At 45.7% G+C, this 16723-nt stretch overlaps 1 protein-coding gene across 1 annotated transcript in view; it reads right to left on the reverse strand.

Moving 5' to 3' along the window:
- Positions 1–373: 373 nt before the first annotated feature.
- Positions 374–16723, reverse strand: part of LRP4 (LDL receptor related protein 4) — a 62370-nt gene continuing 46020 nt past the window's right edge. Inside the window, exons 21-38 of the mRNA XM_026849341.1 lie at positions 16438–16627; positions 16054–16185; positions 15285–15425; positions 14469–14555; positions 14090–14261; positions 13845–14007; positions 12612–12837; positions 10943–11246; positions 10406–10624; positions 9967–10101; positions 9693–9801; positions 9231–9375; positions 8709–8822; positions 8285–8408; positions 7280–7347; positions 6581–6668; positions 5524–5665; positions 374–3746 (exon numbers count right to left, since the gene is read on the reverse strand). Coding sequence (XP_026705142.1) covers positions 3411–3746; positions 5524–5665; positions 6581–6668; positions 7280–7347; positions 8285–8408; positions 8709–8822; positions 9231–9375; positions 9693–9801; positions 9967–10101; positions 10406–10624; positions 10943–11246; positions 12612–12837; positions 13845–14007; positions 14090–14261; positions 14469–14555; positions 15285–15425; positions 16054–16185; positions 16438–16627 — 2895 coding nt within the window. The 3' untranslated portion in view covers positions 374–3410. The remainder of the gene's footprint in view (positions 3747–5523; positions 5666–6580; positions 6669–7279; positions 7348–8284; positions 8409–8708; positions 8823–9230; positions 9376–9692; positions 9802–9966; positions 10102–10405; positions 10625–10942; positions 11247–12611; positions 12838–13844; positions 14008–14089; positions 14262–14468; positions 14556–15284; positions 15426–16053; positions 16186–16437; positions 16628–16723) is intronic.

The following is a 16723-nucleotide window of genomic DNA, read 5'->3' on the forward strand; positions in this document are numbered from 1 at the left end:
CTTTATTTTCCACTAGGCAGAGGCCTGAGACCACTACAGTCCTAATGCTTTTGAAAAAGGGGAACATAATTTTCTGCCATTGCCATGTTAAAATGGTAAAAAAAAATGAAAGAAAGCAAGGTGGGGGTAGGGTGAGGGGTATTATGTGTGCACAGGACTTTGGAGAAGTGTGTGAGTGTGGATGGATATTTGGTCCTTGATTCAAAGACAGAATGGCAGTAGTGTGCATTACAGTCAGATTATCAAAAGATCCCAGATCCACTACTACCATCTTGCTCTCCTCTCCAACGAACCAACGCTGATGTTCTGTGCAAAAGATCTGGGAGAGTCCAAGTAACATGCATGATTCACGACCAAAAGCCAGGCAGAGTGGTTAAGAAAAGCTAAATTTATATTAAATTATCATCAACCCCTAAAATACTGAACACAGTGGTTAAATAACTCCAGAAAGTCCAATGTCTCCAGTGAGTAACGTTAAAACCATTACACAGGAACACACGGAAATCACTGACGTTAGCTCGGGACAGACAGGAGAGAGGTTTGCTTTTTACATAGTAAATCAGTGCTCGAGAGATCATCCTCCAGTGGCCTTTCTACATTCTTAACATCCTAAGTGCAACAAGGGTTTTCTCTTGCCCAGAATGGGGAACCATGATGCACCCCCTAGGCGGCATCTCACTGGGGCTGTCTCCAGGAAAAAAGAAACTAATTTCTGCCCACCTCACTGGTAGAGGAGAGGTTGTGGGACATTTTGTTGCTCCTTTTCACCATTATCATTTGAGGAAGGAAGCAGAGAGCAGGTACAAATGGTTGTTAGGCTGGAGTGTGCAGGGTCCCTTCTAAGAAGCAGCAGAGAGTACTTATCAAGGACATCATGAGCACCATGAGTTGTTGAAAAGACTGACTGGGTTTTCCTTTCCATTCTGCACTTGCAACTCAGACAGGGATTATTTTGACAGGCTGACTGAGCCTCAAGTGACAGGTCTGGGCAGATGTTTCCCTTCACCCCTGTCCCACCTCAGGATTTTGGTGCATACTCACATAGGTTATTGGAGAAAAAAAAAACAAAAACAAAACAAACAAACCCCAAACCCAGAGAAACCCTGCTCTCCTAGAAGTCAGAACCTTCCTCCCTCATCAACCCACTCACTTCCAGCTCTGATGTCCCTGACCCTACACATGGTTTCTGTTCATATCGATTCTCTTGCCTATGCTTGAGCCCTCTGGTGTTGTCCCTGCAGGAGGCAGCTTAGACAGGCAAGGTCCATGGCAGTGATAGCGCACTCCTTCCTCAGTTCCCAGTTGAGTCCACGCCTCAATCCAAAAGTGCCTCTGCCCAACAAAGACAATGCTTCCCAGGCTGGAGTCAATCAAATAAATAATTAAATAAAAATCTAATTTAAAAAAAAATATCTCTGCGAGTAGGGAAGAGTCCCACATTAACACAGGGAAATTTCCAAGCCTTAGCTCCAGTACATTTTCCACAGGAATATACACCAGTCAGCCCAATGGTGCAGTTACGGACAGAGTTTCAAGCCACCTAGCCAGGTCAAAGCTGCAACCCTCCCCTTTCTGCAGAGCTACCCCTGCTGTAAAAAAGTTCAGCCAACCCACAGGCAACTGTCGTGTTTTTCAGGGATAACAGGACTGTTAGTATATGAACAAAGTTAGAGCAGAGTAGCATAGATTTTTCTTTTTTTTTTTTTTTTACCAGCTGGAAAAATACCACAAGGGAGATGCAGTCTCCCCGCACCCCTAAGCCATACCCCGAGTGCATGCTTTGCTCTCTTTACACCATGGGTGGGAATGTACTTGACCTTCTCCCGGGAGATAAAGAGGTTACAGAATCTGCTGTGAGAAATTCTTCACTGGAAAGTTCTTCTTCCAAGTATCTGGCTTAACACTTAATATTTTACCATGATAGTATCCATTATGACTTGAGGGGTTAATATAAATCTCATTTTTGAAGAAGCATTAAAAGATATTTTCTCTATCTTTTTTTCCCTCTGAACAAACAGATGACAAGAGAAGTCAAGAGACTATGAAAAGGTGGGAATAGTCCTTGGGAGCATGCAAGCCCCAGCTCCAGATGCTGCTGGGGTGTTAACTGCAAGGGTAGGATTACACCCTCTAGAGGGTAAAGGCCTTGGAGGCCAGAGAACAACTGAAGCTCATGCAGCTGGTGGGAAAAATGACTTTGCAAGGAGAGCCGTTTAGTGGTAACAGAAGAGCTTAAAGTGCAATTCTATCTGATAATCAACTATTTAAAATGGCCCTTACAGCTCCCTGATTATTGTCTCCTATTCTAGGTCAAATGGGCTCAGCCTAGTAATAGAGCAGTTCCTAACTGTCAGCGCTGAGCATTCCCCTGGGAAAGACTCGACCTAGGAATTCTCTCTTTTCCCTCACTACAGTAATCAAAGGTCCTAAAGGCCAAGAGAATTGGGACCTTACAGAATTGGGACTGGTGGAGACTTAGCAAATTTTCTTTTTCTTTTTTTCTATATCAGTTATGCAAAGACCATAGTAGAATTCAGGTCTTGCTGAGGTCCCATTTCCTCCCACTAGCTCTGTAGAGCTAAGAACAATACCAATCTATTCTTTCCTCAAGTTCAGCACTCTGACTCTAGTACCCAAAGGGAGCAGTTCTGAATGGGCCATTTGCTGACTCTTTGTTTTTCCAGAGTAGAAACATGTTTTAACAGGAAAGGGGAGAACCAGAGCAGTGTCCACTGCCAGCAACAGACACAGTGCTCCGATCTGAGCATTCCTTAAAGTTTTTACTAGCAGATGGGAAAGCAAGCTCTCATGAAGCAAGTCACAGCAACTGTGGTTACTCTCTTTATGCCCTTAAAAGGTGACCTGATGCTGTGTCAGTGTCCCCCTGAGCCCCAAAGGTTACCCCATCTATTCCAAGACCTCTCTGAAGTTAAGGACTCCTCAATACAAAGCCTCAAAGAGTGCTGCTAGTATTGGAATGACTAGAGGAACTTCTGCAACCAGGAGCTAGCAATGAAAGCAGCTCTGCTCTCTTCATGGGCATTGTCCGTGAGCTGGACAGCACAGGACTTGCAGGTTGCCAGAGAACACAGAATCTGAACCAGATTCAGGCCAGAGGAGTCACTGCAAAAGTTAACGTGGCAGCTTCCAGGAAAAGGGAACATATAAATAAACCACAGACAGTGAAAATGAGCCAAAAGGGTCTCTGGGTTCCAACCCACCCATCCTCCCCCTCCAACCACAACAGCACAGCTGCCCAAACTCCTTGCTGAAAGGCAGTCACAGTCTCTGGGCCCCTCGCAAGAGAGGCTGATCTCTGTGCCCTTCCTTGCATAGCAGGCAGAGTCCTGACTTTTTTGTGCAGAGCAGAGGCTAGGGAGGGTACAAGCTTTTCCAAAGTCACGTGTACTTTAGACCTCGCTCTCCGTGGAGGGCTTGCGTTGGTGTTTCCAGCCTGTGTCTGGGAGTGAGCCACGCCGTTCAGGTGTAGCTGCTGCTGTGTTCACACTGCTGCATTCAGACTGTTCTTCCTGTAGCAGCTGCTCAGTTTCGGTGTCATCCAGTGAACCAGAACTAGCCTGGATAGAGACCGTGTCCGTCTTCATGCAGACGTGGTCCCGGAGGATCCCTCCTCGGGAGCTCCGAATCTGCTTAAGGTCATCCCACTCTGAATCATCACTGGATAAAAGGCATATCCCCTCCACAATCTTGATCTTCTCCTTGGTGTAGCTGTGGTCAGGACCAGTCTAGGGAGCAGACAGATGAATGAAAAAACCCCAATACATCTATGGAAAAATATGGCAATGAGCAAAGCAGAGCTGGAATGTAGACAGTGAAGCAGACAAAAGGCTGGACCCTCCATGTAAACTGCCACTGGCTTTGACTGTCACAATGGCAGAACACATTCTAAGTTTCCCTTCAATTCTCTGCCACCCCCAGACGAATCCTCCCTGCAAGAGCTCTCATTCCAAACTTCAGAAGCCTTCAAATCATGGAAGGGGAATGAAGATGAGCTGGCTCTTCTAATTCAACTATATATACTCCCTGCTGTCAGGGAATAAGAACAACACTGAGATTAAAAAGGAAGAAGAAAAAAAAAAAAACCAAACCACCCCAACAACAAAATGGGAAGCAGGAACAGCCAGAAGACTTCATGGCAAAAGCAGGCAGGTAATTGCTTCTAGGTCTGCAATATCTTTACATGTGAGTCATTCTGGATTTGCCTCTCAGGAAGGCACAGCTGGAATACCACTGTCAAGTCTGAGTCTCACAGTGATACAGGGGAAGGAGATTACAGGGAAACGATGGAAATGTTCAGAGGTTAAAGGGACCACACAGAGATTAAAGTAGTGGAATATGTCTCACTTGGCTCACTGACAAGTAAGGAGCATTAGAACATCTGATCTATCCCTGAGGACAAAGTGGAGGAGGCAGGGAAGTATACATTTGGGTATATCTAGAAGCATCAGAACGAAGAGAAAAGTGGAAAGGATTTAGATTCCCAGATAAATAATCCTGTCTTATCCTTAGCAGATAAGGCTAAAATGGCAGGAAAATTTGGGAAATCTATGGGATAGTTCCTTTGAAAAAGAAAGCAAGGGAAAACTCCTCTCTCTAAGTCTTGCTGTGATTCCTGCTAGAGGAACTAAGTGATCCAACAGATTTATAGTCCTGCAGAAACTGTCTTTTTCAAATCTCACATACTGAGTATGAGTAGTCAAAGCCAAGACAAAGGATCTGCCATAGAAAATTACCTATACTTGACAGACAGTAGACCTGGTTTAAGGACATAAAAGCAGGGGAAAAGCATGAAAGAGCAATTAGTACGGGACAGTGCTTCAGCCACACAACAGAGCTTGAGTGAGGGAGGCAGGATCAAACACATAGAGTGATACCTGACGTGAGGATGTGGACGGAAATCAGAAGAGGGAAGATGAGAAGCTATCTGAGTGATAAGAAAGCTTCTGAGGAGAAAACAGAGGAGAAACTAAATGCTGCAAGATATCATATTAAACCCTCTCCAACCTGCGGCACACAGGGCAGACCTCTGCAGGGCCTTTAAAATGCTCCATTTCAAAAGGGCTTCAGTTCTCACCCCATCCCACCCCTTCCAGGCAGCGCACAGCCAGGGGCCACATTCTTGCTGCCAAACTCCTTCTGGCTGCCTGGTTCCCCTGGTGACTGTCCAAAGAAACCTTGGTGCGACGGCCACTAACTAGGACTGCATCCAGGGAAAACAGTTCCCTTTGACTCCTGTACTTTGAGGGCCAGTACCCAAAGCAAATGAAATACAAGACACTGTGGAAGGAAGCAGGGTGCTAAAGACAGGTCTAATTCACTACAGCTTGCTGGGGAAGAAGTGCTGCTGGTTCATCTCCATAGGAGTCTGAGCAATTCACCAAAGCTGTCCTCCTATGTCCTAGAAGTAAATGCTGACAAGTTGCAACATTTTCACATGCTCAAGTCTGTAATACTCAACAGCAGCTTGAGCTGGACTCCCATGTCCTCAGTAGCAGCTCTTACCTCTTTCTTATAACACAACTGGTTGTACATGGTTGGTTTGGGAATTGCTTCAATCTTCACCTCCTGGGTGGATGTCCGATATGAGGGATTACTGTAGGTTAGGTTCCCCAAGCCAGGGTCCGTGAACTTGGACTTATTATGCCTAGAGGGAGAGAGCTGTCAGAAAAGACACAGGGCCCTGCTGCCAGGATCCAAAGTTCCTGAGTGCTCAGTGAGTGGAAAGCTCCAGCAATCTTCACTGTCCCTCAAAGAAAGAATGCTGGCTTCACCTCTTCAGCTTCCAGTACACTCACCAGCTTCCAGTACAGCAAGGCACTGACATGTAACCACAAAAGCCCTACTGGCAGTAACTGGTGAAACTATCTGGCAGACTAAACAACCCCGGCTGAGGGAATTGGGGGTGTTTAGTCTGGAGGAGGCTGAGGGGAGACCTCATCACCTTCTACAACTACCTGAAAGGAGGTTGCAGAGAGCTAGGGATGAGTCTCTTGAACCAAGTAACAAGTGACGGGACAAGAGGTAATGGCTTCAAGTTTGCCAGGGAAGGTTTAGACTGGATATTAGGAAGCATTTCTTTACAGAACAGGTTGTTGGTCATTGGAATGGGCTGCCCAGGGCAGGGGGGGAGTCCCCATCCCTGGAGGGGTTTAAGAGTTGGGCTGACCCAGCGCTGAAGGATCTGGTGGAGTTGGGAACAGTCAGTGTGAGGTTAATGGTTGGACTGCATGATCTTCAAGGTCTTTTCCAAACTAGATGATTCTGTGAAAGCATTTGAGCTCACATGTGCATTGAGATATGAGTCATCTCACATTCCTGTCCTAACTCATAAGCTCTCTGTAGAAAATTTAGCCAATAAAGCTTTCAGTAATAGAGTTGTATGCCCAACACTTCAAAGGCACAGGACTCAAACCCTGCAAATACAATCATCAAGCTTCCAGTGGAGAACAAAGGGATTGTAAATGACAATAAAGAAAGAGGAAGTGCTTTCAGGAGCTGTCTTCTCCTACAGCCCTGGATTTTACTATTGGCCAGGAGAGGGGGGAAAAAGATCACTTACCTGTATATAATTAAAGCAGCAATAAGCAGCAAAATAAACAAGATGCTGAGAAGACCTCCAATAACGTAGCTGACATGCAGTCCTTCTCCTGAAAGTGAACAGCAAGGGTAATTTATTCACTCTCCTTAACTTCCACTGGGTAATATTGACATCGGTGTAACGCATAATGCAGAGGTTTTACACCACACAGAAGTATGTAAAGTAAAATATCAGCACACAAAGGTTTAGCAGAGGGTTTTGTTTGGCTTCATATGAAACCAAAACGTATGACAACCTTCCTTCCACCCAGGCCCCAGCAACCAAGGAGCATCAAGATCTTTCTAATGGGGTTGGATAAAGAAGAGTTAGACTCCCTTGCTGACAGGTTACTCCTGAAGTGGGAAACAATTACCCTAGTCAACCATCCTCAACTCAACATGAAAGGGATGGTGAAGAAAAGTATCATTAAGGGAAGAGTCCAGTGGATGAGGTATGGGATGAAAGAAAAAACAAAGTGTCATCTGGAAAAGTCCCCATATAGGGACATAAATGTGTATGACTGATGTTCATCCATAGACACACTTTGGTCTGCTCAGAGAGCATTTGAGTAATTCAAGTCCGAGTTTCAGAAATTTGAGTTTTAAACACTATGGACTGGAACATCCTGGGCACATCTGGAGAAACAACCCTGGTGGAGAAGAATTAAAGAAAGGAACTCACCCATGGTTGCCAACACTGCCTCGTTGGCATGGGTACACAAGCCTCGCCTAGCATCTTTGTCAGAGCAGCTGAAGGACAGAAGGACAGTTAGTCACTGAAAGTAGTATCAAAGGTATCAAAAGCCAGGCTAGCACTGATATCACTTCCACTTCCAGTTCAACAACAGGAGCCTTCCTTTTCTTCTTCAGTATCCTTCTGTATCCACAGGAGAGAGGACCATATACATATATAGGGGTCTGCAATATCTTTACATCTGAGTCATTCTAGATTCACCTCTCAGGTACATAAGTGCATATGTGTATCTATCAGAACACAAGTTTCAGCATCAGTGCTGAAGCAAAAATCAGAACATCCTAGAGTCAGTACAAAGATCTTTCTGTCCAATACATCCTACTCAACAAAGTGGAAGTTTTGCTTTGTAAACAGCCCAGTCATATATTATAGAACATATTTTTTTTTTGCCAGGCAGTAAGAAGAGCAGGCTGCAGGGAATTAGCAGGGAAAAAGTCCCTTAACTACCTGCACTGTAACTTAAACATTAGAGCTGCAAAGGTTCTGTTCTGCCCCAAACAAGCTACCCCTTTGTGGCCAGGGCAGAACCACTTCCTCAGATGTCTGGGTCAGGCCTGAGATGTATCAGGGAATTAAAACAATAGACTCCCCTCTTCTCCTCTCAGAAATAAGTTCTCAAAATTAGAAGCTCAAAAATCAATCAAATTAATTACATGGTCTCAGGAGGATTTTAATACTTCAGCACAGTCAGCCTAGACACATGTTTCAATAGAACAAAGATCTCCGCACCTCTTTCTTGCCAGCTCAACAGTGTTCTGTGTTCTTTGTCAAAATGATTTTCCCCATTATGAACGTGAAATCTGGAGCTGAAATAGCCTCTTTTGGCTAGGGAGAGGTACACTTGGATGATGACAACCAGAGGAGGATTGCACGTTGCACCTTGCCCAAGCTGTAACTTTCACACCCTACTTCCAAGGGAACAAGAGCACTTACTTTCCTTCCGCGGCTTCCAGAGATGTGAGAGGTTTGGCTGTTGAGGTACCTACTCTGCCAGGTTGCGTCTGACTTCTCTCACTTATACTGGTGGGTTCAGGACCAGGGGGCACCACACCAGGAACTAGAACAACAGAGAAAAATAAGCAGGACCCCAACTTTGTAGGGCAGATGAACAAGTCTGGTAAGCTACGGAGTGTTTCTGAAATGGCCAATATGAGCAGCTTTCCCATCTCAAACCCAGTCTGTCAGCAGAAAGGACAGAATAAGGCTCTATTGCTCACAACCACCTTACTTCCAGTATACAGCTCTGCATAAGTTTTTATACACTGGATATTTTCAGATGCTGTGGTTGCCACTGCATAAGTAGTGGCAGGGGCTCACTTACGGAAGCTACTACCCAAGTGACACTTAGTAAACTCACTAGTAGAACAGGGCCGCCCATCTGGTTCATCTGGACATGCGCAGACAAAGTCAGAAGCCCTGGCAAAGCAGAGGTGGGTGCAGCCTCCATTGTTCACTCCACAAGCATTAGTACCTGAAGGAACAAGCAATTTTCTAAATATATTGAAGATGACCAGGTAGCAACTCAGAGCAACTGGTAAGATTAGGGCAGTCTTGAAAGGAAGGCACTAGAAATCATTAGACAGGGGCCTTGTCAACACAGCTGCACAGATTAAAAACCAAAAAGCTCACATATTTCTGTTTTAACACAATGTCAGATGAACAACACATAAAGTGACATTTGCTAATCAAAGCTGTAACAGAGCACCATTAAGATGTACTGCACTGAAATGTCACAGGCAGACAAGGAATGTGCCTAGGGAAGATGCATTAACAGTTTGTGTATAAGAAAGGATGGCAGCCTTGCTTGACATCTACAGTAGCACAGTGTGTTTTTTTTTTTTCTACAACTAGCATTTGCCTGAATCGGGGTTCTATTTACCTGTCTGTCTCTGAGGGGAAACCACAATGATATCCATCAGGCCCTCAACATTGGCTAGGACTGTCTCTTTGTTCCGCCCAGAGTATTTGTCCACTCTCTGGATAGATTTGGTCTGCCAGTCAGTCCAGTATATCCACCTATCCTGCTGCTCAGGGAGACAGCAAAAGAGAAAAAAAAAGACAGCCATTAGCATGTTTAGCTGCATAGACACAGGCTACCCATAAAAAACACATCCCAGTGGCAAAAGGCCCCAGAGGACTTTTCAACCCCTTCCTCTCTTATAAAGAGGATGACTGTCTATACCCCACAGGAGTTCAGACAAAATTCCTTTGTTAGGTCCACACAAGAGTTAAGTACTATCCCCTCCACCATCCTGGTTTCACCAGACTCTGTCTCCAAATTCCACTGTCCAAATTCATCAATATACCACGGAGATTAGTAGCAGCAGGAAAATCTTCTTACCTGTGTCAGAGCAAAGGGATGTGACACTTGGCTGACCAACACTTGCCGTAGCTTCCCATTGAGATCACAACTCTCTATGCGATCAAGATGTGCATCCACCCAGTAAATCCTGGAGGAACAGAGAAAGAGGTGAGCCTCTATCTATACAATCCCTCTTTACCTTCTTTGTTCGCTGGCCAAGATGGATCAGACAAAAAAAACCCCCACAAACAACACCCAAAACCCAAATCCACAGCTACTCCAATAAACCAAGCTAAGAAATTTTTTCACTGACCTCCTGGTGTCATAATCCAGAGTCAATCCATTGGGCCATCCTAGGTCAGTGTTAATCAGGATTTTACGTTCAGAGCCATCCAAGTTCGCCCGTTCAATTTTGGCAATGTGACCCCAATCTGTCCAGAAGAGGTAACTGAAGAGATAAAAGGCAAGCATAAGGAGAAAAAGAACATTTCATTTACCCTAATGAAAGTTTTAAACTGCCAGATTCTTCAGGCTCAAAAAAGATCATATGGTCTGCAGCTTGCTCCTCCCAGTTATCTGCCCAACCTTCAAATTCACTGTCTGCCTGATTACACCTGTCACTCAGATGTAATCTCAGTACTTTCTGGTACCTGCAGATTCACTCAGCACATCTCTTCCTCCTCTCACAACTCCCTCTTCCACTCTGCCTCTGCACAGCCCTTCTCCCTGCCCCACCAATACCCCACACCTACCCCTTCTTGGGAAAGACAGCAATGGCTCGGGGCTCATCCAGGCTGTTATTGATCAGCACTTTCCTGGAGCTTCCATCCAGTCTAGCTACTTCTATAGTATTGCGTCCTGTGTCTGTCCAGTAGAGGTTTCTGGCAACCCAGTCCACTGCCAGGCCATCTGTAGTCTTCAGACCCTGACCAATAACAGTCTCCATGTGGCTGCCGTTCAGATCAGACCGCCTAGATGGAAATCGATGACAAATGGCAGTGATGAACGGGTAGCTCCTGGAAAGCCTTCACACCTTCATGTGTGATCCCCCCACGAACCACGGGGCCACTCAATACCGCTACCTCCCCAATACCTTTTTCCCCACGTCTCCAGCAGGTTAAACACACCTTCAGCATTTAGTTCAGTGAGACACATGACGCTGTGTACCAAAGACAAGCTGGAAGGAGTGATGTATTGCCAGCTTCTCAGTCTCCCCAACTCACTGGGGCACAACCAGCACAAGTAGCCAGGTGACCTGGGCACTGGCCAAGCAGATGACTGGCACCTACCTGATGACGTCAAGAAATACATCTGTGTAGTAAATCTTGCCATCCACACTATCATAGTCTAGAGAAATGACGTTGTTCAGCTCAGGGACAGGTATGTGCACGTCTGTGTGGTCACTGGTGTCCAGTGAAATACGGCGGATGGAAGCACGGCTAGAGAAAAGTAGGTAGGTCTCTGGAGAAGAGTCACACGTCTGCTCATCTCTCTTCAGCTGGATGCCAGTGGGGCAGGCACAGGAGAAGCCAGTGGGGTGAGGCAAGCAAAGGTGGGAGCAGCCACCATTACGAACTCCACATTTATTGAAGCCTTTAGAAATATTGAAAGCACGGTTTAAGGATCAGTGTAGTCACACAGACCAAAGCTTTATTTTAAAGGCTACACATACGCACAACTTGCTAGCAGCTGAGTTCACCCTTACCATCCCAGCCTTGCTGGGAATCTATAGCCCTTCATACAGAGACTGCCTCTCTCTCCTCCAAGATTCCTCGTGGGTATGGGCATGGTTGGGCAAGGAGAAGAGGAAGGCACAGAATAAGGTGCAGCACTAGTAGCAAAATCTTGACCTGCATTCCTTGCTAATCATAGTTTTCCCATGGAAGAAGAAACAGCCAAATGCTGATAGATTCACACAAGTGCAGTTTAGCTTTATTATTGCTGCAAATGGTAATGCTGACAGAAAGATACAACCCTGTGGGAAGCAGTGTGACAACGCACCAGAGGCCAAGCTGACAAAGAAGCTTCTGTTTCAACTTAGCAGCACACAGTAGCAAGTAAACAAAGGCATCAGAGAAGCCTGCTGAAAGTGCCTGACATATTAGGGTCGTATCCTTTTTTTTTTAAAATAAATGGAAAAAAATCAAGCATACATTTACTAGGAGGGGATAAGCCCAGAAGACAGGTGCAGGGAGAGGGAAGAAGACAACAGGGATATGACAGCTGGAATTTTGGTTAGCTTTAAGTTATGTTGTCGAGTTATACTGTGAGGAATGACGTTCTGCTGTTAAGTAGCCACAGGAGAAGCAGAACAGAGTTTTTGGTAGAAGTACGTATTGGGGAAATTCCACCAAAATGAAGCCACAGCACAAAGCAACAACTCCCACTGAAGAGCAAGGAGGCAAGATGGGGACATACAGGATCCCCAAAAAGTAACATAAGGAATCTGACTCTTGCACAGAATAGTTGGAGAGCATGGTATATCAACAGCAACTAAAGAAGCAGAGATTTTGTAGAGCAAAGTGGCAGACAGGAAGATGAAGCCCACAATGGCTGGCAAAAAAAAATGACTAGAACTTGAAATAAGGTTTCAGCAACTAGCTTAGGAGAAATTAGTGCCTTTTGGAGTTAAAAAAGAGAAACTGTCCAATGCTGGTAGACTCTAGTTAAGCCTAATAGGGCATGATTTATTCAGTTCTCCTCAGAAAGTGGCTCTGCTGTGTGCAAGAATCAGGCTGTCAGAACAATCCAGTGAAGAAAATGGGATGAAGGGGCTCAAAAGGCGTGTAGTAATAAATAAACACCAGACCAGAAACAAGAGGGAAGAAGAAACGAACTTCTGAGAAGTTACTCTATCGCTCATGCTTTATACCAAAGGACTCTCTTCAGTGACCCCCCTGAAGTGCTCCCCTAGTCACCACAGACACCCACTGATTTAGGAGCAGCCTAGCAACTCACCCAGGGGCCGTGCCCTATCAACAGCTTGAATGTCCATGAGGCCAGGCAGGTTTGCCCTCACCAAGATGACATTGGCACCAGTATCCTTGTCAGCCCTGTGAATGCTGCGAGTCTGCCAGTCAGTCCAGTAGATGTGAGAGTCCAGCAAAGTGAGGCCGTAGGGATGTTGCACCGGAGACAGCAGGGTGTGGCGGTTAGCACCATTGAGATCTGCTGCCTCGATCCGCTAAAGAAAGAAGTAAGCATCAGCCTCATACTCAAAACACTGATCCTCTTGCTAGTTATTACTCTATCAAGTGGGAAATGGAGACTAAGCAAATTACGTTATTCAAGCCCACCCTCCCCACAGCCCACACTTTCACAGAATCATTCAGGTTGGAAAAGACCCTTGGGATCATCAAGTCCAACCATCAGCCCTAGTCTACAAGTTCTTCCTTACACTATATCCCAAACATCTCATCCAAACGACCCTTAAACACATCCAGGGATGGTGATTCCACCCCCTCCCTGGGCAGCCTATTCCACTCTCTGACCACTCTTTCTGTGAAAAAATTTTTCCTCATGTCCAGTCTGACCCTCCCCTGTTGCAGTTTAAAGCCATTCCCTCTTGTTCTATCATTAATCACCTGTGAGAAGAGACCAGCACCAACCTCTCTACAATGTCCTTTCAGGGAGCTGCAGAGAGTGATGAGGTCTCCCCTCAGCCTTCTCTTCCTCAAACTAAACAGTCCCAGTTCCTTCAATCACTCCTCACAGGATTTATTCTCCAGGTCCTTCACCAGCCTCGTTACCCTTCTCTGCACTCTCTCCAGCACCTCGAGATCTCTCTCGTATTGAGGTGCCCAAAACTGGACACAACACTCCAGGTGTGGCCTCACTAGTGCACAGTACAGGGAGACTATCACCTCCCTACTTCTGCTGGTCACATTATTTCTAATACAAGCCAGTACACTGTTGGTTTTCTTGGCCACCCAGGCACACTTCTGGCTCACGTTCAGCTGCTTGTCAGTTAGAACCCCCAGATCCTTCTCTCCCAGACAGCTCCAGCCACACCTCCCCAAGCCTGTAGCCATGCATGGGGTTGTTGTGGCCTAAGTGCAGAACCTGGCAGTTGGCCTTGTTGAAGCTCATATGTTCCTCTTGCTCTTTTGATAACTTGCTCAAGAGCTTCAAAAGAGCCTCCAGGCTAGCAAAGACCCAAATGACAAACAGTGGTGAAGAACAGAACCAGACCTCAGTGTGTGCATCAGCCCAGAGCAGCTGGGACCCAGCCTTATCCACTGCCAGTCCATTAGGCCAGCCCAGGTTGTTGCTGATCAACACTGCACGTCCAGAGCCATCCATCCCAGAGCGTTCCAGCTTGGCATTCTCACCCCAGTCTGTCCAGTACATATACCTGGGGAAAAGCCAGCAAGTATTACGGAAACAGTGGTCATAAATCCTGTTCTAATCCTAGAGAGCCTCTTGACAACACTAACCCCATCTCATGATATAAAGCTATTGCCCGAGGGCTGTCCAGGTTCTGCCAGACCAAGACTTTCCTCATGGAGCCATCAAGGTTGCCCACTTCAATCCGGTTTGTTCCTGTATCTGTCCAATATATCTTCCTGCCAATAGCATCCACGGCCAGCCCATCTGTAGTCAACAGACCTGAGAAAACACAAAGATGTACTGGTCGCTGCTCATCCTCCCAGCTTAGTCAGGAACTTCTGATATTCCCCTTGTGCACCTCATCAGGCAGTTGCTTTACGTTTTGCTTGTCCGTCCACCAAAAATGTAAAGATTACCAGGGTATCAGAGAATCTCTCTTTTCATGCTGCATGGAGGCAAGAGGCTCCCAGCCAAAATCTCTCTTACCTGTAGTGATGATGTCCTCAAATTGTGAGCCATCAAGGGTAGCCCGGCTGATTTTGCGCAGTGTGCTGTCTGACCAGTAAACCTTTCCTGGGTGGAAGAAGAAAGAGAAACTTAAAAAAAAGCCAGAGGAAAGAGGAACTTAAAAAAAACCAAAATCAAACCAAAACAAATCCCAACAACGAAAGAGAAGAATTCTCAAAAAAACAGATCCAGGTGTCTGACTAGCAGCTACACCATTCAAAAAATATCTGACTGCACAGGAATAACAGCAGCACACGACTATTAAGCTAGAGTGATAAAACAGTACAACATACCTTGTTTCAATCCTCCCCAAAATATGTAGGAGCACTGGCACTCTGACCTTTACACAAGGCTAGAGAACATGTAACACATTCTCAGCTAGTAGTCTGAAGTCCCACATCTGAATTCTCAAAACGTTCCAGAGGACAGAAATCAGATCATCTGCCTTACTGTACAGCAGTGGGTTTACATCCAGCGCAGCATCAGATGGTTAGTGTACACAAACAGCCTGAATGTCAGCTCTACTGCTGTAAAGGGTTTCAGCAGGAGGAAAGCTTTCTTAAACCCAAAACACACAGGATCCTCAGTATAGCAGCCAGCTTTTTCCACGCAGCTGGTATTCTCTGTTTTTCCTTTAAGGACATTCCTTTCCTGATTGGAAAGGAATATTTGCAGCACATACTAGAAAAAAACCCTACCCCAATTCACAACCTACAGTAAGATCTGTGCCTGGGTGTTTATTCAGATATGAAGTCACTTGTTGCCTTTCAAACAAATACACTAAGAAGTTCAGACCTTCTCGAGGATCCACTCCAATTGCAATGGTGTTCTTCATGGTGACATTGACTGAAACAACAACATCTGCAAAGTAGGGAATATCCAGAGAGACCATCCGTATGTCAGTCCTTCTAGCAAAGATCAGAAAGCTGGTCATTCCTGCAGAGTTGAAAACAGACAGATATCAGCAGTGAACAAGGCATCGTTAACTGAACATTCTGCAGGTGACATCCACCTCAGTGGAAAAGGGGAAGTCTCAGGCAGATCTCAGCTTATGGAGAGTCTGGATACAAAAGATTTACTGAATGTTACTGAATGCTTAATGCTTCTTTACATCCAAGTTGAAAAGGAGTGCACTCATAGAAGAGTTATTTCTGCTAATATGTGTGGGAAATGGGAACTAGGAGTCAGGTTTTTTCCTGCTAAGGAGAAGAAGCAGATGTACTACGGCCTGAAGCCTTCCACAAAGCTCAAAAAGAGGGTCCGTTAAAGAACAGGCCTATTAAAGAATATAGCACCTTGTAGTTAAAAAAGAATTTTCCTCAAAATTAGGGCAAAAGCATGGGGAAAAATGTGACACTTGTTTCAGCTGCCTAACATAATTTCCAGAAAAATTTCTTCTGTGTCAATCCAGTTAAGTTTCTTCATGGTAATTGCCACTCAAATTGGGTTTTTCAAGGGGTAAAGCTGATAAGCACATAAAAGTGAATTTTGCTCTCCAACAGGGCAGGAGCAAAATGTAGCTGTGATGCAAAACTGCAGTGGGGATCCTACAGCGAGGACTCACCAGGGGAGCAGGTCTTGCCATCAGATTGCAGGTTGATCCCAGTAGGGCAGGTACAGCTGTAACCTTTTGGAAGAGGTGCCAAAAGACACAGGTGACTGCAGCCTCCATTGCTAACTTCACACGCTGTATGTACTACAGGAAAGAGGATGAAAAGTCCATAAGCCAGTAGGCACAGGCACAAAAAGGGGTGCAACAGCTATAGAAATGCATTCTAGAATGCCCTTAAATATCAAGCTGAGAGTTATTCTCATGCTCTCGTATTCCACCCAGAGATATAAAGCATTGAGGGCTGACAGACAAGTCGGCTCCTTGCAGGAGAGCTGTGCCACATACCAGAGCCTGAACAAGTGCTCAGCTCAGTGTGGCTTGGGGCGAGCTCTGTACCTGGTGGCCTGTGCCGGTGGAACACATGAATATCCATAAGATTCTCCAGATTGTCCTGCAGCGTTTCCCGAGCCTGCCCAGTCCTTCTATCTGCGCTCTGGATGCTTTTGGCCTGCCAGTCTGTCCAGTAGATTCTCTCGCCATAAAGAGTAAGTCCAAAGGGGTGAGGCAGATTGCTCCCAATCAGCACCTGGTCAGATTACCCGCAGCCCCCCCAAAAAACATTACTGAGAAGTCACTAAGGGAAAGAGGCTTCCCTTGCCCCCTCTCAACATCATAATGTACA

This window comes from Athene cunicularia (genome assembly GCF_003259725.1).
Source record: "Athene cunicularia isolate RWA chromosome 5 unlocalized genomic scaffold, athCun1 chr5_part1, whole genome shotgun sequence".
NCBI classification, from domain to species: Eukaryota; Metazoa; Chordata; class Aves; order Strigiformes; family Strigidae; genus Athene; species Athene cunicularia.